Raw genomic sequence first — 26035 nt, 5'->3', positions numbered from 1 at the left:
CCCCTCCCCTCTCAATAGCTCAGTTTTCACTCTTGGTTCTTGTGCTGTCACCATTTCACTCTTCCAGCCTAGACAGGACTTGAATGTATTGAGTCGGTGGGTCTTGAACGTCACTGCACTGCAACCCACTTCTAACAGCAAAAATTACTACCTGACCAGCCTGAGGCAGCGGACCTCAGGCTTCAGCTTCAGCCCCAGGCCCCAGCAAGTCTAACGCTGGCCTTGGCAACCCCATTAAAATGGGGTCACGACCCACAGTTTGAGAACCGCTGTCCTACGTAAACGGCAATTTTTCGGTGGGACGAGGAGAAATGAACAAAAGAAAATTTTCAGCCTCTTTTATACACCACAAAGTAGCAAAATAAGCACAATTTCTGGGTTTTTTTTTTAAACCCTTTATCCAGTAGCTGAGGTGGGAATGACTTGAGAACTAAGAGCTTTGAACTGAAGAGATTCCAAAGTGGGTTGGGAAGGGACGGACTCTGTAATTCTGAGAGGATTTTGCTGTATGAATATTTTTGAGCTTCGATACAGTACCAAGGCCAAAAATGCCTTACGAATACAATAACACAGATTATTATCATCAATTTGTATTGCTGTAGTACCTAGGAGCTCCAGTCATGGACCAGGGTCCCATTGTGCAAGGTGCCATACGAACACACAAAGGTACCGGCCACAAGCCATGTCTGTCCCATAGGACTGTTTTAGGCACAGTTATTAATCACCAGCGCTAGGGGGTTAGAGCGCATTGCCTATAAACCACAGCAAGGCTGCCATTTTGGCTTAGCTTTAAGATCGAATTAATTATTCTAACCGGAGATGGGTTCACAGTTTTGGTTGGGGCCCATCTGTAACTGAAGACACGGAAAGAGACACAGGGGGTATGTCTACACTGCATTTGGGAGTGAGCCCCACCCAGCCTGGGTTCACGGATGGCTCATGCTAGTGTGTGGACATTTGCTTTGACATTGCAGCTCAAGCTGAAGCTCGGACTCTCAATTCCCATCCCTCCCCACCCCGGCTTGAGAACCTGAGCTCCAGACCAAGGGACAACACCCACACAGCTCTTTTTAGCATGCTAACGCAAGTCCCATTAGCACCAGCCTTTGAACCCGGGCTGGGAGGTTCACTCCAAGCTGCACTGCAGACATGCCCTAAGAGGTTTGAGCCTACAACGTGCCAAGAGCCTCACGAAGAGCTGTAGGTACTCAGCACCTCGCAGGACAGAGCCCCTGGTGGGATCGGAACCTAAACCAGCTGGACCAGGCGTGGGCAAACTTTTTAGCCCGAGGGCCACATCGGCGTTGTGAAACTGTATGGAGGGCTGGGTAGCAAAGGCTGTGCCTCCCCAAACAGCCTGGCCCCCACCCCCTAACTGCCCCCTCCCATTTCCCGCCCCCTGACTGCCCCCCTCAGAACCCCCGACCCCTCCAACCCCTCTGCTCCATGTCCCCTGACCGCCCCCTCCTGGGATCCCCTGCCCCTAACCACCTCCCCCCGGGACCCCACCCCCTATCAAACCCTCCCTGCTCCCTGTCCCCTGACTGCCCCGCCCCCTATCCACACCCCCACCCCCTGACAGGCCCCCCCTGGGATTCCCATGCCTATCCAACCCCCCGTTCCCCATCCCCTGACTGCCCCCCCCCCAGAACTTCCTCCCCATCCAACTGCTCCCTGGGACCTCCTGCCCCTTATCCAACCCCCCCCCCCCGCTCCCTGCCCCCTTACCATGCCGCTCAGAGCGGCCGGAGCTCGCAGCCACACGGCCCAGCCCGAGCCAGCCACGCCGCCCAGAGTGCTGGCGGCCCAGCGAGCTGAGGCTGCAGGGGAAGGGGGACAGCAGGGGAGGGGCTGGGGGCTAGCCTCCCCCAGCCAGGAGCTCAAGGGCCGGGCAGGACGGTCCTGCAGGCCGGATGTGGCTCGCGGGCCGTAGTTTGCCCAACTCTGAGCTAGACACATGCAATTACTTACCGTCTTTCTTTTGATTCGCCACAACATGCCTCACCTAAAGCACTATGGTCTTCCTATATTAACATGCACACACATGACTATACAAGACAGTAAAAAATAGGAAAGCCTGCCAGAAGCAATCCCTACATGACAAACTCACCGAGCAGACACCCTGCGTCTCATGCTGGCCCTTACAGTATGGAGGTGTGTGGAAAAGGTTAACTCCAAGGTTGAGGAGTCTATTGGCTATTTCAAACCAAGGGTTACGTCCAAACTGAGCAACAGATGTTGGCAGCTGCAGCAGTATGGCACAGAGGGAGAGAGACATTTTCCACCTAGGCAGGTCCCAGGCTGTCTAGAGCTTGTTACACGTAATGCCTTGTTAATCCATTTTTATGGCATTAACCCTGTGAATCCTGATGGTCTAAGAGTTCTCAAATTAAAAGCCTTTAGCTCTTTCCTGGTAGCCTGAGCTACTTAAAAGAAAAAAAATAGAAGCCACCCCCTAGTTTAGTAACATTCTTGGAGTGATAACTGCATAAAATGCTGAAATCACATTAAAAGTTAAGGAAAAGGGAGAAGTTGGGTTTAGTGATTAATAATAGGATAGAATAAATTCTATTGTTCCTGGGAACGGCCTGCAGTCGTGTCAAAATGAGCTTTTGCACGCGTTTCAATTGCTCAAGTTACTGGAGATCTAACATCGCGCCACAGAGACAGCGCCTGCCCTGTCTGTTTATCCGTTTCAAAGGGCTGGTTTATTTTGTGGGGTTACAAAGCCACCCCCACTATGAGTTCCGAGGCAACAAAACTGCACAGGAATGCGAGTGGCTGGGGGTGAAACGCTAAGTCCTCTGCTGACACCTAAGCTGATCCCTTGAGAAAGTTGGTGACATTTTCACCCAGCCAGGTTTCCAGCTGCAGCTAGCCTTTCCTTGATAGCCCAACCTGATGCAAGTCCCGCTACACAACAGAAACTGTCTCGACCAGTATAAATAAAACACATCCCTTTACTCCAGCAGGCTTTCCTAGTCCTCTGAACATTATTAGCTTCCTGTGTGCTGATGGCAACGTCCTCCTAAGCATTTATTTGGATTGCTTTCAGGGGTTTGGGGGGATGACAGGGGAGAATGCTAGCAGTTTAAGGATTCAGTTCTGTGAGGTTATCCATGGTGCAATGGCTGCTTCTCTTGTTGGCTGCTAGCATGCTACATGCCTCCTTCACAAGCTTCCAGGGCAGGGAAAGCATATTACCCTGGGTGAACTGCTGGGTAAAGTGATTCTGGTGAAAAACAGACTTAATGACAGAGGCTATTGGTATGGCAAACAGAGCATGATTCACTCTGATGGGCAACAGGGTGCGTCACAGCAAGTGCCAATGCCGAAAAACAAGACCTTTCCTCTCACGCTAACACTCCATGCTGCCAAACTAATTACTCTTTGCCCCGTATGGCACCCGAGGGGATCCACATCAGAACTATCTCGGTTTTAATCTCGAATGCATCACCCCTCCCATAGATAAAGCTTTGTGCAATCCTCCAGCTTGTTAAACCACAAGAAGCCTTTTCTCAGAAGATGTCCCCAGCCTCACTTCCCTGCCAGCCTTCTAGCACCTTGCCAGACTTCAAGCAAAGTCACCTCGTCTTGCAGTTAACTCTGTTGTCGCTCCAAAAGGAGTTAGAAGGGCCCGAAAGGGTCATCTCATCTACCCCCTGCCAAGATTCAGGGTTTTCCTCATTACTGCTGCCACTGTGGCTCATCTGAGAGCACTTGACGAACTACATACCTACCAGCATAGGCATGTGCAGCACGTTTCATTAGGGTGTACACCCAGGGAATTTTTTTTTAAAGGCGAACATTTATTGAATAGCCAATCATAAAGGACATTATTTTTATTCATCAAACAAACTAAAGAAACTAAAACTTAACGTTTTTTAAACTAACAACTAAACTTTACTTAAAAAAATACAAACTTAAAAAATGAGACAAAAAATACCAAATTTTTGCTGTAGTGATAACCAGGCATATACAAAGATACAGTCAATTTTCATGATCTTTATCTTTAACCAGATAATGAGCAAATTGACCAAAACAGATTAAGGTTTCTTCATCTTCCTGTCCTAGAGAATGGGTGTTATGGACTTAAAAATTCCTCAATCACATCATTGTAATTAACTGATGAAGCCAATTCTTGTTCAACGTACAAAATCATGAGTGAGTCGAGGTGCTGTTGGGACATTGTACTTCTTAGTTTGTTTTTAACATGTGCTAGTTTCGAAAAGGCCCTTTCACATGAACAGCTTGTAACAGGTAAGACTGCAAAGCATTGAATAGATCTGTAAAAGGCCTGGAACATGGAAGCCTGATCCGATTCCTTTAGCCAATTAAGCCACTCTCTGGTGGTGTTTGTAGTGCTACCTTTAGGAACAGATCTGTCATAACCCCGAAGCAATCCGACTTCAGCTTCCAACTCATCCAAGGACACTTTAAATTTGTTGGCAATGATTCTCATATCATCCCTGCCAATGTCTAAACTCAGCAGGTTTCCCATTGCAGTCACAATTTTACCAGTCTCCTGTTCAAATCGCTGGTCAATCCCGGTAATCATTGAGTCTATGAGTGGGTAAAAGGAAGTTATTCTCTCCTGCTCCTCTTTTGTATCAAAGTGATGCTGGGACTCAAACACGTCATCAATACGAGTGGATGTTTTTCTCTTCTTAACTGGAGGAATCGATATATCATTCTCTACACACATTTTCACACTGTCATTGAAAATAGACTGAAAATATTCTGGGCTACTTCTCATTGCAGCCAAAGAGTTACCCAAGCTTTTCACCCCGGTCATTGCAGTAAGTAAGTTGAGGTCTGGAGCTTGAAGACCCTTACTCACTTTTACCACCATCTGGAGAATAGGGTGCATCATGTGAAGGGCAAAGATGAACTTGAATGAATTTAGTTCATGGCCTCTGGCTTTTATTTTAGCATCAGCAAGGCGAGTTGTTTCGATAATCTCTTGTAAAGCTTGTAAAATGATGGAGTAGTTTTGTTTTACAGCAGCCACAGCTTCTGCTCTGCATGCCAATCTTGTGTTTGACAGGGACTTCAAAGTCTTCAACTAGGATCTACTTCTTGTGAAATCTTCTCCATTATTGCATGTCACACAGGACTCTCCTCCATGAAGGCATAAAGAGTCTGAATAACATGAAAAAAATCAAAGACAGTTCTGTTTTGTTTACTTGCAGTGCATGCATCTTCTAGGATGGGGTTCAAACAACGTGCATAGCAGTGTACATAGAGTATTTCACTGTTTCTTTCTCTACATTTCATTTGAACTCATGGAGTACATCCAAACATAGTAGATGCACCATCAAAACAGACAGACATCAGTGATGACCCGTCAATTTTAAGAATGCCAAGGACGTCATTTAACTGGTCAAAAATAGACTGAGCATCAACTGTTAATAGTCTCTGAACAGACACAAAATGTTCAACTGGACTATGTTTTTCATTGTCAAAATACCGCACTGCAATGGACATCTGCTCATGGTGTCCACAGTCAGGAGCGTCGTCAGCAATTATTGAGACCATTTTTCCATTTAGTGAAGACACAATCTTTTGTTGCACAACGTTGTGCAAGGCTACAATTCAATCATTTGGGATGCGATTACTCAGATAGGTAGCGATTAGAGGAGATTGTTGCACATGCTTTGCCATTACGGGATCATATTTTTGGAGCATATTGACAAGATTTAGAAATAAACCTTTCTCAAAACGGTCAGCTTTTTCATTGTGACCCCTGAATGGTCTCCCACCTTTCGCCAAACACAGAACAATGTCAATCAGTCGCTCCATTACACTTCGGTTATGGCACCGTTCTTCTTCTTGTTTAGACAGATAAGCCTGCTTGGCCTCATCCAACAATACATCAATAGGTTTCCCTTCATTAAAACTTGACCATGAAGAACAGCTCAACACATGAGATTTTGACAGTTGGTGGTTTTTAAAACATTCGTTAGCCCTGTGCCAGTTTCTGAATCCCTTATCAATAAATGCTGGATCAGTGTGACCTTTGTTTGCTGCATCATTAGAGGAGACGAAACGGCAGTAAAAGCAAAATGCTGTGTCCTTTGATGGGCTATATTCTAATCACCTAGACTTTTCATACCAATCGGACTGAAAACTTCTTTGTTTATTCCCTATTTTACTTCTAGGAAACATACTCAATCTAGGCCGATAAAGACCTCTAGGTAATCGAGACTGGGGTTCTAATCTATTTTTTGGAATATCACAGACCGGGTCATCAGATGGAATGTTTGATGGCTTTGAATAGGAACTACTGACTTGAACTAAGAGACAAAGTCTGGTCATTACTCAGTTTATTGCATGCACTGGAACTGGTGGCGGCATTATCTTCATGTAAGTTCTTAACCGAGGAGTCTGAGGTATTTGTTATAATTCAGTTTGCTCCTTTTCTTATATTAACAACGAACCAATCCATATTTTAAAATTAAAAGGTGGTATCGTACGATTGAATTGAAACGTAAAGCCACGGGCTTGTTATGCTATTTCAGTAGAGTACACACGCCAAAGATTACAAACACTGTAGACACTGCGCTGGGCACGCCTGATGCGGCCACTTATAGAGGTCAAAGAATCTTCTAGAATAGTAGTCGGAGCAGGAGGGGAGGACCAATGGGAATGCGGCGCTGCAGTAGTGGGGACACATGCTGCGAGGGAACAGGGGCTTTCTATACACTTCTACATCATCTATATTACGCAATTCGGCGCTTATTGCATAATACAACATAATACAACTGCAAAACTAAGCATTTCTGATGGTATCTTCTAGACTGAGCACTGAGTCCCATTGGGAAGATAGAAAGATTAACCTAAATAATCTATACAGAAGCCCATGGAACCCCACAACATTGGGTCCCTAATCCATGAACTATTAGAACTCATTTACAAAACTTTTCTTAAACATGACATTAATAAATTGTCTCCCACTATAGAATTAGAATTTATCATCCCTATTCCATGATGAGATATAATGTATCTTAATTACAACTATCTTCAGATATGTTTTTTCCTCAAAATCCAATTTAAATTTAAAAAATCCAATATTTTTGATTTTTTTTTTTAAGTCATATGATTTTTATCCACCCTAACAGCTGGGCATGGTGAGGACGGCGGGGTGGGGCGGAAGGATTGGTCCCCAGCTGGAGTGAGGCAGGGACCAGGGGCAAGAGCACAGCGGGGTATGGGGGGGATTGGTCACCAGCTGGAGTGAGGTAGGGGCCAAGGGCAAGAGGAGCACAGTGGGGCATGGGGGGAGGATTAGTTCCTGCTGCCTGGAGCAAGGCAGGGGCCAGGGGCAAAAGCACAGTGGGGCGGGAGCTAGGGTTGGTCCCTGGAGCGAGGGGGGGGCTGTGGGTAAACTGCAAGTGCAGCAGTGCTGGGGAGGGGGTAAACAGGATACCTCCCACTCCTGCCCACATAGAGTGGGTACCTACCTTCTCCCTGGTTCTAGCCATTCTCTTTGTCTCTCTTTGCACCGAGCTGAGGGTAGGGGTGCACTGAGCACAGGGCTGGGGATGCAGGGTCTGGGAGGGAGTTAGGGTGCAGGAGCAGGCTGGGGGTTGGGGTGCAGGGTCTGGCCAGGAGCAAGAGTGAGGGAGGGGGCTCAGGGTTCAGGCAGGAGGTTGGGGTGTGGAGCGCTTACCTGGGGCAGCTTCCATTTGGTGCAAGGGGTGCAGGTGGATATGTGGGCAGGAGGGCGCAAGAGCTCCCCGTTTGGGTCTCAGGATGGGGGTGGGGATGTGGGGGGGTGCCGGAGTCAGGACATGTTGTGTGGAGGGCTGAGTATGTCTGGAGGTGCAGGAGTCAGGGCAGGAGGCTGGGGTGTGGGAGGGGGGTGCAGGAGTCAGGGCTGGGGTTGGGAAGTGCAGGGGTCAGGGCAGAGGGCTGGGGTGTGGGAGGGGATGCAGGAGTCAGGGCAGAGGGCTGGGGTTTGGGAGGGGTGCAGGAGTCAGGGCAGAGGGCTGGGGTGTGGGAGGGAGGTGCAGGAGTCAGGGCTGGGTCGTGGGGGGTGCAGGGGTCAGGGCTAGGGTTGGGAGGTGCAGGAGTCAGGGCAGAGGGGTGCGTGTGTGGGAGGAGGGTGCAGGGGTCAGGGCTGGAGTCGTGGAGGTGCTCCCAGCCCCCTGCCCTGAGTGGTTCACAGCAGGGGGCTGAAGGGGGATACCCCAATTCCACCCACTTTCCCAAGGCCCTGCCCTCGCCTCTTCTTCACGTCCCCCTCTCTCTGCCCGGCACACCGCTGACCGGGGGCAGGGGGAGAGGGAGCGGAGGCGGGGCGAGTCTGCAGCGCACTGTGGGAAGAGGCGGGAGCTTGGCTGCCAGCGGCTACGGAGCAGCAGGACCGAGCCCGGGGCGCGCAGCCCCACCAAGCTTCTGCCCCCGCAGGGGAGAGCGGGGGTGGAGAAGAGAGGCCGGGCCGGGCCCCCCCCCACCCTGGACTCCCCCACCCCCATCTCCAGCAGCCCCCCCTTTTTTTTTGGTGCTTGGGGTGGCCCTGATTAGGGTGTGCCTGGGGACACCTGGCACACCCCGTGTACACACCTACGTTTGGGGAGCAACTGGCGCACCATGTGGCAAGGCAGAGTGAAGTTTTGGCCAAGGATATCGGTGCAAACCCTTATCTCTTATACAGGGAGAGTCGTGGGACCTTTCATGTCAATTCACAGGGGCTCACAACTCTGTTTTCAGGGAATCAGCCGAAATGACCACAACAGGATATGCAGCAGGGGCTCAGCTGATCTGCGAGAGTCAGGGCTAGGGGCTAACATGTGTAAGCCTGGGTGGCTGGCTGTGTTTACACACGTATGTGGCCTGATTTTTAGAGGTGAGGCCCAGTCACTCACAAGTCCCGCTGAAGCCAATGGGAAGTTCAGTCAGCTCAGGCAGCCCTACTGAAAATTGGGCTATTTATTTAGGCGTGTAAATATGGATTTAAGTGACTAACGTTAGGCTGCCACCTTTGAAAATTTTGGGACCCAGCATCTGCTTAGAGATCTGGCAGGTCCCAGGCCTTAAAATCACCACCTTTCCTCCCGCTAGCTGTAAGCTATTTTACATATTGTTGGCGGCTGTAAGATATGGGTTATAGGCAGGGCTGGCTCCGGACCCCAGCTTTCCAAGCAGGTGTTTGGGGCGGCGTTCAGAATGGGGGGGGGGCATGTCCCACGCCGGCAATTCGGCGGCAGCTCCGTCGCTCTTCCCGCTGCGGCAGCTTTTGGGCAGCAGCTCCGCCGGTCTTCCGGGCGCTCTAGAGAATATGGTGGCGGCGGTGGAGAAATGTGAGAGAGTGGGTCTTTGACTGGCATAACTCCCTCGACACCCCAGCACACATTTACACGTGCTGAGAGCATGAGGGCATGAGTCACCCAATGCAAGGAATGAAGAGCATTCTGCAAAAGATAATAAACGTACTAGGACAAGAAGTGTAAGCCCTGGGACGTGTGGCAGCAGATATGAAGACGTTGCAGGCAGAGCGGCACACACGCCAATTATTCCTGCCCTACAGACAGCTCCTGAAATATTCACTGTCTTTGCAATGCACATTTTGGAACTGGTTCTGCTCAAGTCAGCACACCCCCTGCAGGGAGTTGACAGTGCACAGAACTGGAATTTGATTTCTTCCCCTTCATCTAGATCAGTGGTTTTCAACCTGTGATCCACAGACCCCTTAGGGTCCACAGACTATGTCTAACATTTCCAAAAGGGTCCACACCTCCATTCAAAATTTGTTAGGAGTCCACAAACGAAAAATGGTTAAAACCCCTGATCTAAATACACATCCAGCTACTTCACTATGTTCATTACGTTTCCTCAGGGTAAATGAAGTCACTCACCCCTGATAAAAGAGGGATACCCTAGACACATTAAATTCTGAGTCCCCTAAATCCATAGGGTTAATAATGGATATATTATACAAGGTGCTACCTGAAATCCTATAGACAAATAAGATGCACGACTGCCCCTTATAAAACGGTGCAGTGGTGGGCCGAGCTGGAACATGATTTGTTGTCCACAAATTGCTATAACTACCTCTTTTCTCTTTATCAAAGGTTCCTGCGTAAATTGCTGCTATGTTGCACGCCCACTAATGAGTTAAAAATCAGCTTATTCTTTTATTATTTATTTTGCGGTTGGACCTAGAAGCTCCAGTCACAGACCTGGGACTCACTGTGCGAGGCAAAATACGGATTCAGATCTCACCTTAGAGATCCTACTGGAAGACTATTCAGAGAAAACACTACTTGTTCTCCAGTTTCTCTTAGATGTTAACTTTGCCACTTGCGTTCCATTTGGACAGATTTGTCTCTGCCACTTAAGAATTCTTTTCAGTTTCTGTGGGCCCTCGCGCCAGGATGTTGGGTTTATGAAGCAATACAACAGTGAGGGATTCAATTCATGCCCTTCCTCCCACCCCCCAAAAAAAGAGTTCTTTAAACTAATAAAATGAACAATTGCTCTTCACAGGGAGTTACACAAACCCCCTTTCTTAACTCAAACCTCCACTTAGGGCCCAGAGAAATTGACTGTGCCCAATGACAGGATGGTGTCTAGGTTCGTGGCCAACCACAGCTGACTCCTTGGTCAGGCACGCAGGACTAATGGGTTTTATTTGGCTATCGCCCCCTTCAGGCACAGCACCACCTTCAGCAGTAGTGTTCACCATCAACACCAACGAGCAAGGCACTGAGAGCACGGCACAACCGCCGGCCCACCTCAGGCCTACCTTCCCTCAGGTAGGCCGCAATGCCTCAAGCAGTTTCTGGCCCCAGCCAGGCTCCTCTCACAGAATGAGGTCTGCTCCCCCACTCCACACACTCGCAATCACCTTTACTTGTTACAGATTCCTCCCCTCGCCCCCGCACCCCGGAACGTCTACGTGGCTTCAGCTTAAGCCAAAGAACGAGCCCGCTGGTCATTCCCCTTCTTCTACATCTGCAGCAGTGGGATAGATATTTGAGTATTTATGTACTTTTAACATACCAGGGGCCAGCTGCTCAGGTGGTGTGAATTGGTGACACTCCATTGTCGTCACAAGGTCATGAAGCTGAGTCTGGCCCCTGATTTAAAAAAAAAAAAATTTATTCATTGGTCAGGCTACACTTACGACTTTACATGTGTTGTATCATAACCCCCCTCTTGTCCACACCTAAACCCCAGAAGCATGTGTCTGAAAGTGAATAGTGGGCGAGTAAGCTACCATGTCTGAGGGGTGTGGGTAAATACATACCTCTGGCTGTGGCATGGCCCTGTACCCACACCAGTGTGCAAGGCAGATAGGAGCATGTACTAGGTCTCAAGTTTCTTCCAGCCCCATTCCTATAATGCACTGCACCCTTTTCTGCCTGACCCTTACCCAGTCGATAGAGGTCCCTGTCCCCCCGTTGTCATCGGTAGCAGTGTGATGTTCAAATTGCATCAGAACAGCTTTCCAGTGCAGTCTTGACTAATCAACACAGGTGAAAATGGATCCTGCTCCACGAGCAGCTGGTTGGCCCACCAAGCACACTCGGGTGCTGATCAGTGTGCGGTAAGAGTACCGACCTCCACAACTTTGCCCAAAGAGAAAGGAACATTCATCTGCACCAGGAAATTTCATGGAGCAGGTGGGCATTCAGTGGATTCCAGACCACTGCCTGGACCATATCAAGTGGTTGAGATTCCTGTACAGCAAGCAGGGCTGGCCTTACCATGAGGGGAACTGAGGCAGCCACCTCAGGTGCCAGACTGTGGGGGGGCGCCGCTAGGACCCAGAGTGTAGAAAATTGTGTCTGCTGCTGGTGCACATGCATTCTCCCTGCTGTAGATGCACAGAGACGGGGGAGTGCTGTGCTGGAGGAAGGAGGGCACAAGAGACATAACAGGCAGGCAGGAGAAAAGGTGAGAGGGAATAACAGAAAGCAGCAGGAGCTGCAGGGAGATAGAGGAGGAGCCTCTTATGGACCTCTCTAGCACCCCTGGGAGCCTGGACTGATTAACACCGGCTTCTCAGGGAGCTTCCTGTTTCCTGCTACTTCCCTGAACTCACTTGAGGAGAAAAGGCCGTCAACTGACATAGTAGGAACCAGATAGGCCCTTAAGACGCTGAAATCTTCCCTCTCCCAGGCCCTGCTACCAGCCTCCTTATTTGTCCCCTTCAATCAGGGCCAGCTCTAGGTTTTTCCCACCCGAAGCAAAAAAATTTTTGGTCACCCCCCCCCCAACTTTTTTTTGGCTTTTACACACGTTTGCCCTTTTTGTTTTGTTTTTGGCTGTTTAAAATTTAAAGAAAATGAAAACAGAGAATGTGGAGTTACTGAAATAAAACAATTTCCTACTAGTGTACTCATTTAATTTTAACAAAATCACAATTACAAACAATTTGGGTTCAACTACACACTGTAATGAGAAACATTAGTGTCTTTTGGTGCACCCAGTTTCTCATAAATTAAAAGCATTTATATGAACTGAATGTTTCTGGTTTTCCTACTTGCGTAGTCTTTTAATAATTCAGTGAAATCTAAATTTTTTGCAATGGTACTTTCAATTGAAATTAATGCAAGTCCTGACAAAAGATTTTGAGACACGGTGGACCTCAAATAATTTTTTAGTAATTTCAGTTTTGAGAAACTGCGCTCACCAGAAGCCACGGACACTGGGAACCTTAAAAGAATGTGTTTCAGAGTAACAGCCGTGTTAGTCTGTATTTGCAAAAAGAAAAGGAGTACTTGTGGCACCTTAGAGACTAACCAAAAGTGAGCTGTAGCTCACGAAAGCTTATGCTCAAATAAATTGGTTAGTCTCTAAGGTGCCACAAGTACTCCTTTCCTTTTTTAAAAGAATGTGTAATGCTATAGCAGTGTTTGGAGTGAGGTGCTCGGGGCTGTACATCTCGCCTGTGGGCCCCCAGCCCGATCTCAGACCCGGCCCCACCCCTGCAGAGGGGACATTAACTAACAGAGCGGCTGTGGGGTGAGTCAGCCATGGGGAGGGGGGCGGATCAGGGGTGCCCGCCCAGCACCGAGCCGCCAGGGGCAGCGGGTCCCTTATTGCCCACAGGTCCTGCCCTGATCCCAGGCTCCGCTTGGCTCCTCTGCTGCTTGTGACACGTGCGGCAGGGGTGGGCAGGGCGGGGAGGAGCTGCATCGCCCCGCTCCCCCGGCAGCGGGGGGCCAGGGCAGGGACCACCCCCGGGCCGGGACCCCCATGCTGAGCCCTCCGCCCAGCCCCACCCCAGGCTCATTGGTTGACTGAGCGGGGCCGGGGGGAAAAAAGGATGGTGGGAACGCCGCCCCCTGGAAATGTGCTGCCCCACGCACGTGCTTGCTTTGCTGGTGCCTAGAGCCGGTCCTGCCTTCAACTGTGTGTTGAGAGCCACTATTGCTGGCACAGAACAGCAGTCATGAGTGAAAGAAGAAAACGCCCCTGTCAGGGTTCCTTCCCCACTCTGAACTCTAGGGTACAGATGTGGGGACCTGCATGAAAAACCCCCTACGCTTATCTTTACCAGCTTAGGTTAAAACTTCCCCAAGGTACGAACTATTTTACCTTTTGTCCCTGGACCTTATTACTGCCACCACCAAGCGTCTAACAAATATAACCGGGAAAGAGCCCACTTGGAAACATCTTTCCCCCAAAATCCCCCAAGCCCTACACCCCCCTTCCTGGGGAAGGCTTGATAAAAATCCTCACCAATTTGCATAGGTGAACACAAACCCAAACCCTTGGATCTTAAGAACAATGAAAAAACAATCAGGTTCTTAAAAGAAGAATTTTAATGAAAGAAAAAGTAAAAGAATCACTTCTGTAAAATCAGGATGGTAAATACCTTACAGGGTAATCAGATTCAAAACATAGAGAATCCCTCTAGGCCAAACCTTAAGTTACAAAAAGTCACAAAAACAGGAATATACATTCCATTCAGCACAACTTATTTTATCAGCCATTTAAACAAAACAGAATCTAACGCATATCTGACTAGATTGCTTATTAGCGCTTTACAGGAGTTCTGACCTGCATTCCTGCTCTGGTCCCGGCAAAAGCAACACACAGACAGAGAGAACCCTTTGTCCGTCCCCCCCCCCCCGAGCTTTGAAAGTATCTTGTCTCCTCATTGGTCATTTTGGTCAGGTGCCAGCAAGGTTATCTTAGCTTCTTAACCCTTTACAGGTGAAAGGGTTTTTCCTCTGGCCAGGAGGGATTTAAAGGTGTTTACCCTTCCCTTTATATTTATGACAGCCCCTCTGGGGCAGCATTCAAAAAAACAAAGAAAGCAAAGGAAGCTTTTCTATCTAAGCAGGAAGGAGCTCTCCTGAGATACATAGACACAAATGACAGGTTTCAGAGTAGCAGCCGTGTTAGTTTGTATTCGCAAAAAGAAAAGGAGGACGTGTGGCACCTTAGAGACTAACAAATTTATTTGAGCATAAGCTTTCGTGAGCTACAGCTCACTTCATCGGATGCATTCAGTGGAAAATACAGTGGGGAGATTTATATACATAGAAAACATGAAACAATGGGTGTTACCATACACACTGTAACGAGTGATCACTTAAAGTGAGATATTCCCAGCAGGAGAGCGGGGGGGAGGGGGGGAACCTTTTGAAGTGATAATCATGGTGGGCCATTTCCAGCAGTTGACAAGAACGTCTGAGGAACTGTGGGAGGTGGAATAAACATGGGGAAATAGTTTTACTTTGTGTAATGACCCATCCACTCCCAGTCTCTATTCAAGCCTAAGTTAATTGTATCCAGGTTGCAAATTAATTCCAATTCAGCAGTCTCTCGTTGGAGTCTGTTTTTGAAGGGTTTTTTTGTTGAAGAATTGCCACTTTTAGGTCTGTAATCGAGTGACCAAAGAGATTGAAGTGTTCTCCGACTGGTTTTTGAATGTTATAATTCTTGACGTCTGATTTGTATCCATTTATTCTTTTACGTAGAGACTGTCCGGTTTGGCCAATGTACATGGCAGAGGGGCATTGCTGGCACATAATGGCATATATCACATTGGTAGATGTGCAGGTGAACGAGCCTCTGATAGTGTGGCTGATGTGATTAGGCCCTATGATGGTGTCCCCTGAATAGATATGTGGACATAATTGGCAACGGGCTGTGTTGCAAGGATAGGTTCCTGGGTTAGTGGTTCTGTTGTGTGGTGTGTGATTGCTGGTATTTGCTTCAGGCTAGGGGGCTGTGTGTAAGCAAGGACTGGCCTGTCTCCCAAGATCTGTGAGAGTGATGGGTCGTCCTTCAGGATAGATTGTAGATCCTTGATGATGTATTGGGGAGGTTTTAGTTGGGGGCTGAAGGTGATGGCTAGTGGCGTTCTGTTATTTTCTTTGTTGGGCCTGTCCTGTAGTAGGTGACTTCTGGGTACTCTTCTAGCTCTGTCAATCTGTTTCTTCACTTCAGCAGGTGGGTATTGTAGTTGTAAGAATGCTTGATAGAGATCTTGTAGGTGTTTGTCTCTGTCTGAGAGGTTGGAGCGAATGCAATTGTATCATAGAACTTGGCTGTAGACAATGGATCGTGTGGTGTGGTCTGGATGAAAGCTGGAGGCATGTAGGTAGGAATAGTGGTCAGTAGATTTCCGACATAGGGTGGTGTTTATGTGACCATCGCTTATTAGCACCATAGCGTCCAGGAAGTGGATCTCCTGTGTGGACTGGTCCAGGCTGAGGTTGATGGTGGGATGGAAATTGTTGAAATCATGGTGGAAGTCCTCAAGGGCTTCTTTTCCATGGATCCAGATGATGAAGATGTCATCAATATAGCGCAAGTAGAGTAGGGGCGTTAGGGGACGAGAGCTGAGGAAGTGTTGTTCTAAGTCAGCCATAAAAATGTTGGCATACTGTGGAGCCATACGGGTACTCATAGCAGTGCCGCTGATTTGAAGGTATACATTGTCCCCAAATGTGAAATAGTTATGGGTGAGGACAAAGTCACAAAGTTCAGCCACCAGGTTAGCCGTGACATTATCGGGGATAGTGTTCCTGACGGCCTGTAGTCCATCTTTGTGTGGAATGTTGGTGTAGAGGGCTTCTACATCCATAGTGGCCAGGATGGTGTTTTCAGGAAGATCACCGATGGATTGTAGTTTCCTCAGGAAGTCAGTGGTGTCTCGAAGATAGCTGGGAGTGCTGGTAGCGTAGGGCCTGAGGAGGGAGTCTACATAGCCAGACAATCCTGCTGTCAGGGTGCCAATGCCTGAGATGATCGGGCATCCAGGATTTCCAGGTTTATGGATCTTGGGTAGCAGATAGAATACCCCAGGTCGGGGTTCCAGGGGTGTGTCTGTGTGGATTTGTTCTTGTGCTTTTTCAGGGAGTTTCTTGAGCAAATGGTGTAGTTTCTTTTGGTAACCCTCAGAGGGATCAGAGGGTAATGGCTTGTAGAAAGTGGTGCTGGAGAGCTGCCTAGCAGCCTCTAGTTCATATTCTGACCTATTCATGATGACAGCACCTTCTTTGTCAGCCTTTTTGATTATGATGTCAGAGTTGTTCCTGAGGCTGTGGATGGCATTGCGTTCCGCACGACTGAGTTTATGGGGCAAGTGATGCTGCTTTTCCACAATTTCATCCCATGCATGTCGGTGGAAGCACTCTGTGTAGAAGTCCAGTCTGTTGTTTCGACCTTCAGGAGGAGTCCACCCAGAGTCCTTCTTTTTGTAGTCTTGGTAGGAAGGTCTCTGTGGGTTAGTATGTTGTTCAGAGGTGTGTTGGAAATATTCCTTGAGTCGGAGACGTCGAAAATAGGATTCTAGGTCACCACAGAACTGTATCATGTTCGTGGGGGTGGAGGGGCAGAAGGAGAGGCCCCAAGATAGCCCAGCAGAAGAATCTGTCCTAAGAGTATAGTTGGATAGATTAACAATATTGCTGGGTGGGTTAAGGGAACCACTGTTGTGGCCCCTTGTGGCATGTAGTAGTTTAGATAGTTTAGTGTCCTTTTTCTGTGTCCACATATCTATTCAGGGGATACCATCATAGGGCCTAATCACATCAGCCACACTATCAGAGGCTCGTTCACCTGCACATCTACCAATGTGATCTATGCCATCATGTGCCAGCAATGCCCCTCTGCCATGTACATTGGCCAAACCGGACAGTCTCTATGTAAAAGAATAAATGGACACAAATCAGACGTCAAGAATTATAACATTCAAAAACCAGTCGGAGAACACTTCAATCTCTTTGGTCACTCGATTACAGACCTAAAAGTGGCAATTCTTCAACAACAAACCTTCAAAAACAGACTCCAACGAGAGACTGCTGAATTGGAATTAATTTGCAACCTGGATACAATTAACTTAGGCTTGAATAAAGACTGGGAGTGGATGTGTCATTACACAAAGTAAAACTATTTTCCCATGTTTATTCCCCCCCTCCACCCCGCACTGTTCCTCAGATGTTCTTGTCAACTGCTGGAAATGGCCCACCTTGATTATCACTACAAAAGGTTTTGTTGTTTTTTTCTCTCCTGCTGGTGATAGCTCACCTCACCTGATCACTCTCGTTACAGTCCGTATGGTAACACCCATTGTTTCATGTTCTCTGTGTATATAAAATCTCCCCACTGTATTTTCCACTGAATGCATCCCATGAAGTGAGCTGTAGCTCACGAAAGCTCATGCTCAGATAAATTGGCTAGTCTCTAAGGTGCCACACGTCCTCCTGTTCTTTTTGCGGATACAGCCTGACACGGCTGCTGCTCTGAAACCTAGTGATGGGTTATCCACGCACCGCAGTCAAGAGTGCCTTTATAAGCTCATCTAGAAATCAACATGCACTTAAATTACGTCGAGATGCCACCGGATGGGGCCTCACAGCTCATCACATAGAAAACTGGGCTGGAAACCAGGTTGGTCAGGTAGGCGTTCCCTCGTTGAAAACGACAGATGTGGTCACATACATGCTAATGACCCTGTGCTTCCCTAGGGCCTTTCACTCTGAAGGGGCCCCTGGTGTTTTACAAATGTAGCTGACCGAGATACCAGCTAGATACAGGGCTGGTCAACACGACTGCTTAAATTGCTGTAACTTACCTCACTCAGGGGTGTGAAAAAGACCCCCCCCCCCCCAAGTGACGTAAGTTACATCGTCTTAAAAGCGCTGTCCACTATGTCAGTGGGAGACGCTCTCCTGTGGACCTAACTCGGAAGTGGAGTAATTATGCCAGTGGGAGACCACTCTCCCGTTGGCATAGCACGTCTTCACCAGACGCGCTATAGCTGTGCTGATGTAGCATGGTGGTGTAGACTGGCCCAGAGCTGCTGGAAGCAGCAGCTGTTTGATCAATACACAGCACTGTTACACGGCCGTACAGACCTGGGAGCAAGGGATACTTTTTGTAAACTGAAGCTGCAGGGGGAATTTAAAGGTGGCAGGATGTAATCACCCCATTAGAGATCTGCCCTCTTATGAAAGGCAAAGGATTTTTACAGATAATTCCTAAAAGCAACTGGGGGTGGGGAAAGTATGTTGCAAAATGGCAATGACAATGCACCTGTGTGTTGTCCGGTGGTTCCTTGCATGCCCTCCCCCGTTCCACTCCTCTCTACCTCCAGCTGCATCTGAAGAAGTGGGTATTCACCCACGAAAGCTCACGCTCCAGTACGTCTGTTAGTCTATAAGGTGCCACAGGACTCTTTGCCGCTACCTCCAGTCTGTCATTCTAGCACTTAAATGACTTCTCTGCTTCTCTCTGGGATGTCAGAATGGGGGGAAAGCAGTGTGTTGCCATAAGGAACATTGTATTCCAGAAACAAAGGCAAACCTGCTATAATGGTATCAATTGGAACCAGATCAAATGCTCTCAGAGACCGGACATGGAAAAGTTTCAGACAATCTCTGCTCAAGTTAGGACCAGATGAAAACAAGAAGTTAATCTAGAATCATCCACGTTTGTCCTGGTTAGGTGGAGAGCGACTACATGACTTCACGGGGCTCGCATAAGAAATTGCTTTGGCTCACACTGAATTGACCGGAAACTGTGTCCCATGAAATGCATATACCCTGTAAGGTACATGAACAAATAAGACAGGGTGCCCAAGATCAGGCTCCTTCTGAGGTATGTTTCTCCTTTGATCATTGTCATAAATATTCAACAGTCAAGTCAGATGCTTTGGTGCTGTAACAATTGTAGAGTAAAAGCCCAGAAGTAAGTATGTTCCTAGGAGGGATAACCTTGTGTTTTGCTTCCCCAGATACAGGGCTACAACCATCATTAAAGCAATGCATATTGTGTTTTCATCTCTAATGAGATCTTCAGTAAATAAATACAATCAAAAACAGCTTTTTCTCCAATTAAAAAACCCACTGTTTAATACAAAAAGGCTTCTGTTTTTATTACATACTTGATCATAGCACAAGACACTCTGGTTCTCTACGATCATCATCCTGAGGTTTAACTGAAGAGCTGATTTTGTTTTGTTGAAGAGATTGATGCACAGGGAAGAGAGAACCAAGGATGAGAGAAAGAGGCAGTGATGGAGAGACTGGGGAACACCCACAGATTACATGTTAAAGACAGACGTTCTTGACGTGATGCATGGGAAGTCAGCTATTCTTCCCCGGAGATGAGATTAGCCCTATGAAAATTAACTCCAAGAATGAGTTCTTTCATTAGTGTAAAAGCATTTTATATCATCTCCCTTAGTTTTGCATGTTCGTCTCAGTTTGACCAATGACCAGAATGCATTGGGATGGGGCTTAAATATTGCAAAAAGGCGAGGCAATCATAAAAGCCAGCCACCTGAATGCACACCACTGGCAGAAACTAGCCACCCTGAGGGGCAACATGTGGGACAAGTGTGCAAATGTTCAGAAAGAAAATCTGTCAAGTCCAAGTGCATCCAGTATTGTACAAGTTACGCAGTCCGGGTTTCGTACAGTGAAACGGAACAGACAGGCACTGGGAACACACATCGCCCAAGGTACCCTCTTGTAATAGAGGGATAACCCCAGGCCTTATTCACAGCATCCTCATGAACAGCTCTCGTCCTGTCCTTCTCTTGGTGAGCTCGTCCATGGACCATCTACCTCATTTCTCCAAGGACAACAGAGACGCTATCTACAGACCTCCTCACTTCCAACACTTCAGAGCCAGATCTAGGACATAAAAAACAGCCCCTTCCTGTTTTCAAAACAGGTCATGCAGGACAGCAAGGTGCCTTGGAATTTCTAACACTTCATCGACGACATCCATGGTCAGGACCAGCTCAGGGGAAATGGTTAGCTGTGTCAAGGGTCCGAGACGCTGCTGCGCGCAAGCATGGCACAGGTAGCCACCTTGGTCTTTGGTGCCATTGCTCTGTGGGAAAAGGACCAGTAGGAAATTGTAAAAGGAGAAGGGAAGGATTGGGAAATCCAGAGTTTCTGCCTCCTCTCCCTCAGACATACTGGGCCAATGTATACATTGAACTCAGACACAGGATGAAATAGGAGTTGGGGACATTGCTGTTGATTCAGACCCAGTGTATTTTGTATCTGTCACCTATTTCTCACTAAAGAAACCCCTTATAAAGCAGCCTGCAATAAAATTTATACATGCAATTTCATTATACTGGGGCCTGATCCAGTGGAGTAAGGACTGGAAGGCTCAAGGGTCAGGTATATAACTATGTACTTATATGTCTCCGATCACAGGAGTATCATGCACCTCTCAAACATGGTCAGTGAATGTTTTTCCTTCCTCACCTTCCTGAGGAGGGAAGTCAAATTATCTGTTTTACAGAGGGCGAGCTGAGGCACAGAGAAGTCACAAGCCAGTTCCTCAGCTGGTGTTAAGTTGGCGCTGCTCTATGGACGTCAACATAAGGATCTGTCCCGCAGTGACTTCATGCACCAAGTCTTTGGCAGAGCTGGGAACTGAGCCAAGATCTCTGGAGCACCTTAACTCCAAGACCATGCTACTGAGATAACAAATGTCTCCTCCAGGTTCAAACCCAGCCCTGTTTGGTAGGGGTCAAGATTATTCTGTTTATCAACCATAGTCTATGTGAAAGGAAGTCATGGGTCCAAGTCTAGAAGGTAGGTGTCTACATCACACACAATGAAAAACACCCCAGAATTACAACTGGCACAAACTGAGCCCATTTTAATTTTAGGGTATGTCGACGCTGCAGTTTAAAACCTGCAGCTGGCCCATGCCAGCTGACTCGGGCTTGCAGGGCTCAGGCTAAGGGGCTGTTTAATTGCAGTGTAGACATTCAGGATCGGGCTGCACAGGTAGATCTCATCTGCTACTTCTATGATCATGGCTAACAGCATGGACGGCGGGTATTGTAGGCACGGGAAGGTGTTGCCTTCCCAAACAGCCTGATGTCCCCCTGCCCATGTTCCATCCCCGTCCCCATCCTGCTTGCTGTTCCCTGGGGCAGGCAGGCTGTGGGCAGCGGTGCGTCCTCAAGGCCGCGCCACGCTGCCCGTCCTCCTGGCACTGGGCCGCACCACCTGCCCAGCACTGGGGCTGGGTCCACTCTGGCTATGCCGCCTGCTCAGAGCTAGGGCAGGCAGCTTGGCCGGGGGGGCACCTTCAGAGATGGGGGGGCCAGCTGGCCGGGAGTTGCAATGGGTGGCGCCACCCAGAGAGGCTGGGGCCAAGCTGTCCAGCTCTCTGGGGACGGGGAGCAGGGGCTAGGTTGCCTGGCTCTCCGGTGCTCCAGGGCCAGGGGCACTAGCCTGGGGCAGGGGTCAGCGACCACGGTGGGGACTGGGCTCCAGTGGGCGCAGAAGGGGTGGGGTCTCAGGCGGAAGGGGTGGGGCTGGGGGGCTAGCCTCCCCAAGCCAGGGGTTCACCCACCACCCATGGCTAAAAGGCTGGTAAGTGACATCTCCAGGGCTATCAACCTGGCACATTTCATTGGCTCCAAGGTCACAAAACACAACTGACAAGTAGAAAGGAGAGGAGAGGAGAGGAGACTCACGTAAGCGAGGGGCACTTTCTTCATGGTTAGAATCGAGTCGGCAGGCACAGCGTTATGGCACTGTGACACGGAGCAACGAATGGCCCCTTCCTTTAAGGCCTCACTAGTCAACTCTGGCCGCAAGAAATACTCCTGACAAGAGAAAGAACAAGGCTTGCTGTGAACTCAGGGCATTGGAACCTGTTGTGAGCAGTGGGGATGATCTGCAACGTTAGGGCTTAAAATAATCCAACCACAGAAAAACACTTCAAAGGAAGGAACTGCACCAAGACTATGAGGGCTGGATGTGCAGAAAAGGGAACACGCACACTTGTGGTAATGGAGAGAGGCAGAATCAATGCTGTATTACAGTCAGATACGAGTCTAAAAGCAATCGTCATTGAACACTGAGGCTGCACTTAAAACCACAAGGTCAGGAAATGGGAAGGCTAAGAACCAAATATCTCCTCAGATACTCTGGACCTAAACTGGTGTCACTCAGAGGAGAATTCAGCCCATTGTTCAGGGAACAATATGAATCTCAGTTTCCCTCCTTACGATTTAACTTAACCATCCTTTACTCTGCTCCTATCCCATCACCAAACCTCTTACACCCTCAAGCACGAGAGACTTTAGCACAGATGTTATGGGGAGCAAGCACTCAAAAAGTTACACGTATCGTTTTCTTGTTAACTTGCCAACGACCCATTGTAACTTCCATAGGCGCCAACTCTGTGGGTGCTCCAGCCCTGGAGCACCCGTGGGGGGAAAATGGTGAGTGCTGAGCACCCACCGGCATCCTCCCTATCAGCTCCCCCACCCCACCCCCAGTGCCTCCTGACTGCCGGCGGACCCCACAGATCAGCACCTCCCCCTCCATCCCAGTGCATCCCACCCACCGCAATCAGCTGTTTCGCAGCGTGCAGGGAAGTTGGGAGGGAGGGGGGAGGAGCAAGGACGAGGTGCACTCGGGGGAGATGGGGGTGGGTGTGGGAAGAGGTGGGGCAGGAGTGGGGCCTTGGGGAAGGGGTGGAGTGGGGGCAGGGCCTGGGGTAGAGCCAGGGGTCAGGCACCCCCCGGCACTTTGAAAAGTCAGCGCCTATGGTAACATCCCACTCCCCATGCTCACAGATCCAAATTACAGTACCCACCGGTCACTTTGCCATGGCATCTTTAACTTACCCCAGCCAAAGTCAAAAGGTATTCTAGGGACTTTGTCATTAACAGATACTTTTTGGCACGTGTCACTGCAACATACAGCAAGTTCCATTCATCTTCAGAAGACATGTCTAGGCAGAGATTAGAGAGAAGAAGTCAGAAAAAAAAATAAGTGCTACAAGATAACTGATTGATAAAACTTTGGAATTTGTTCTGGTATTTCAGCTAGTTCTAATTCACTGCTGAATCAGGATGAAAATTTAAGACAAGAGCTGGGTATGTCACAGAAACATGGTTGGTGTCTCTGTTACGAAGGAGATAACGGTTAGTGGGGAGGGATAGCTCAGTGGTTTGAGCATTGGCCTGCTAAACCCAAGGTTGTGAGGTCAATCCTTGAGGGGGCCATTTAGGGATCTGGGACAAAAACTGGGGATTAGTCCTGCTTTGAGCAGGGGGTTGGACTAGATGACCTCCTAAGGTCCCTTCCAACCCTGCTTTCTATGATTCTATGGTACCCTGCCATGTGTTTGTTACACAACCACGACAGGACTTGTGTGAGACATCAGAGACAGCAAACAGAACCAATATTCTCTCCCCTTGGAGCATACACATTCGTTGCTGATCAAAGCAGGAACAACGCGTGTTCCCTGAGTGATGAACCTGCCCTTAAGTGCCATGCCCATCTCCCAGGCACAGACTTACACAAAGGAACTGCACTCCAAGTGAGAAGTCAGTAAATGACAGCAAGCTTGAGAGAGGACATTGCTAGGTACAGCCAGAGACAAACTACCTCCAAAGAGTGCTGACTGATAGGGTAGTGCCAATGGCCCATCCTGTGCATCACCTTTCCCTTTAGGGAAAAGAATGGTTCCAGTCTAAAGGATCGCCCTTACCAGTGATAAAGTGAGGCAGCCTCTGGAGATTATGCCTGGCACAAGGGACTTTCACAAAATCATCTGCAACCAGCACAGTATCAAACTCCAGGCCTTTGGCTTTGTGCACGGTGCCTATCACGTAATCTAGAACGACCAGATTGCAGGAGGGAAAAAAGAGAGGGGGGGGGGAAGATATCAGCCAATATATCTGTATTGCTGTTTTTATATCTTGTTATTTACTGAACACTATGTACAGATTAATTTACAATGTTCTGCATGTATAGTTTCACTTGCTTTTAAATATGAACTGGAAGCCAGACAGGGTGGGGGAAGTAATATCTCTTACTGGACCAACTGCTGTTAGTCTAATAAAATATATTACCTCACTTACCTTGTCTTGCTAATATCCTGGGACCAAGACACCTACAACAACACTGCAAACTGGAAGCGAAGCAAAGCAGAGAGAGAGAGAAACACCCAGACCAGAGCTCCTGTCCTGCACTAATCCACTAGCCCATTAACCAGGACTGGCCCCCCAAGAAAATGCCCAGTTACCTCACACCCCAGTACAGACATGAACTTAAACAAGAATGGCTTGTTGTTTTTTGATAGTCCACCATTATTCTGCCAGAAATCACTGCAAACTTAAGCCAGTATCCAGGAGAAGTACTGAATGTGAATTTTAATAGGCAGGATACGATAAGGCATTGGGTCAGATGGCTAGATGCCAGGAAATACTGACTGAATCCTCATTCAGCTCCAGCAAAACCTCACTTATCAGTGCTCCAGTGGAAAAATCATTCTGCTACAACCCCAGGAATGTCCCAGAAGGAGTTGTCTCATTCCTTCCTGGGCGCAAGACCATCTTGGACCAAGTGCACTATTTCTGAGGGGCAGGGGGAAGTGAGGTTGGATGGAAAAAGGAGAACGAAAGGAGGTGCGTTTTGCTTTACCTGCAAATGCTATAGTTGATACATGACTGTTCTTTATCCTCGCCACCAGCTCGGGAATACGAACATTGTATTTCTCCACTATTGCGATCTTCACCTCCAGCTCCCTGTCTTCAGTTTTGGCGGCATAGTTCTTTAAACCCTGGAAGCCATCCTTCTCAACCCACTTCTTGATAAAGTGGTCGTCAATTTGAAGTTTCACTAGCGAGAAGTGCATTGGATAATGTCAATACACAAGAAAGGCACCAATGGTCACATTTTTAACTTCAAATGAAATGGAGCTAGAGAGTAGTGGAGGTAACATGGTCTAGTGGGGTGAGCACTGGACTAGGACTCAGGAGTCTTGGGTTCTATTCCCAGCTCCAACCCTGGCCTGCTAGGTGAGTTTGGGCAAGTCACTTCACCTCTCCGTGCCTCAGCTTCTCCATCTGTAAAATGGGGATGATGATACTGACCTCCTTTGTAAAGCACTTGAGTTGTACCGATGCAAAGCTCTATATAAGAGGTAGGTATGATTAGCAGTAGCAAGTGTCCCAAAAAGCCTAAGTTTATTATTTTTCTAAATGGTAAATGCCCTTTTGGAGATACTGGGATACTTTTGGTTTAGCAGAACAGTTTATGGGGTGGATTCTTAAAGAAGTCAAGATATTCTTACAACTATGAAGATGACCAGCGATGGAACAGTGGTCATAGAATATCAGGTTTGGAAGGGACCTCAAGAGGTCATCTAGTCCAACCCCCTGCTCAAAGCAGGACCAATCCCCAATTTTTGTCCCAGATCCCTAAATGGCCCCCTCAAGGATTGACCTCACAACCCTGGGTTTAGCAGGCCATTGCTCAAACCACTGAGCTATCCCTCCCCCCCGATGAGCTGCAATGGATATGCCATGTTCTCTTTCCTGACAGAGGGATTTCCTGCTCATGAAGTACAAGTTGGTGGCTGTACTGGAGGAAAAGATTCTTGGATTAAAGGGACAAGTAGAGACGCTACTGAAAAATCAGAGAAAATGAGGCATTCCTAGACAGCCAGGTTTGGGAAACAACAGGTTCAAGGGAGCATGACGCTTGCCACCCAGGAATCCGAGAGAGAGGAAGTCAGAGAGGAGGCCTGGGGGTTCACAACCATGGGACACAGGAGATCATGG

At 48.3% G+C, this 26035-nt stretch overlaps 1 protein-coding gene and 1 long non-coding RNA gene across 7 annotated transcripts in view; both read right to left on the bottom strand.

The window, feature by feature from the left end:
• Positions 1–11079, bottom strand: part of LOC142070670 (uncharacterized) — a 33490-nt gene extending 22411 nt beyond the window's left edge. Inside the window, exon 1 of the long non-coding RNA XR_012666632.1 lies at positions 11008–11079. This is a non-coding gene — a long non-coding RNA (uncharacterized LOC142070670). The remainder of the gene's footprint in view (positions 1–11007) is intronic.
• Positions 11080–19296: 8217 nt separating this feature from the next.
• FBH1 (F-box DNA helicase 1) overlaps positions 19297–26035 on the bottom strand; it is a 47852-nt gene continuing 41113 nt past the window's right edge. For all 6 annotated transcript variants that reach the window (XM_048836724.2, XM_048836727.2, XM_048836722.2 and 3 more), the window contains 5 exons: positions 24894–25091; positions 23959–24084; positions 23090–23196; positions 21929–22060; positions 19297–20313 (listed from right to left, as the gene is read on the bottom strand). In XM_048836724.2, coding sequence (XP_048692681.2) covers positions 20143–20313; positions 21929–22060; positions 23090–23196; positions 23959–24084; positions 24894–25091 — 734 coding nt within the window. In that variant the 3' untranslated portion in view covers positions 19297–20142. The remainder of the gene's footprint in view (positions 20314–21928; positions 22061–23089; positions 23197–23958; positions 24085–24893; positions 25092–26035) is intronic.

The sequence above is a fragment of the Caretta caretta genome, chromosome 1 (genome assembly GCF_965140235.1).
Source record: "Caretta caretta isolate rCarCar2 chromosome 1, rCarCar1.hap1, whole genome shotgun sequence".
Lineage (NCBI taxonomy): Eukaryota > Metazoa > Chordata > Testudines > Cheloniidae > Caretta > Caretta caretta.
The sequence above is the reverse complement of the archived record's forward strand: the minus strand, read 5'-3'. Positions and strand labels throughout refer to the sequence as shown.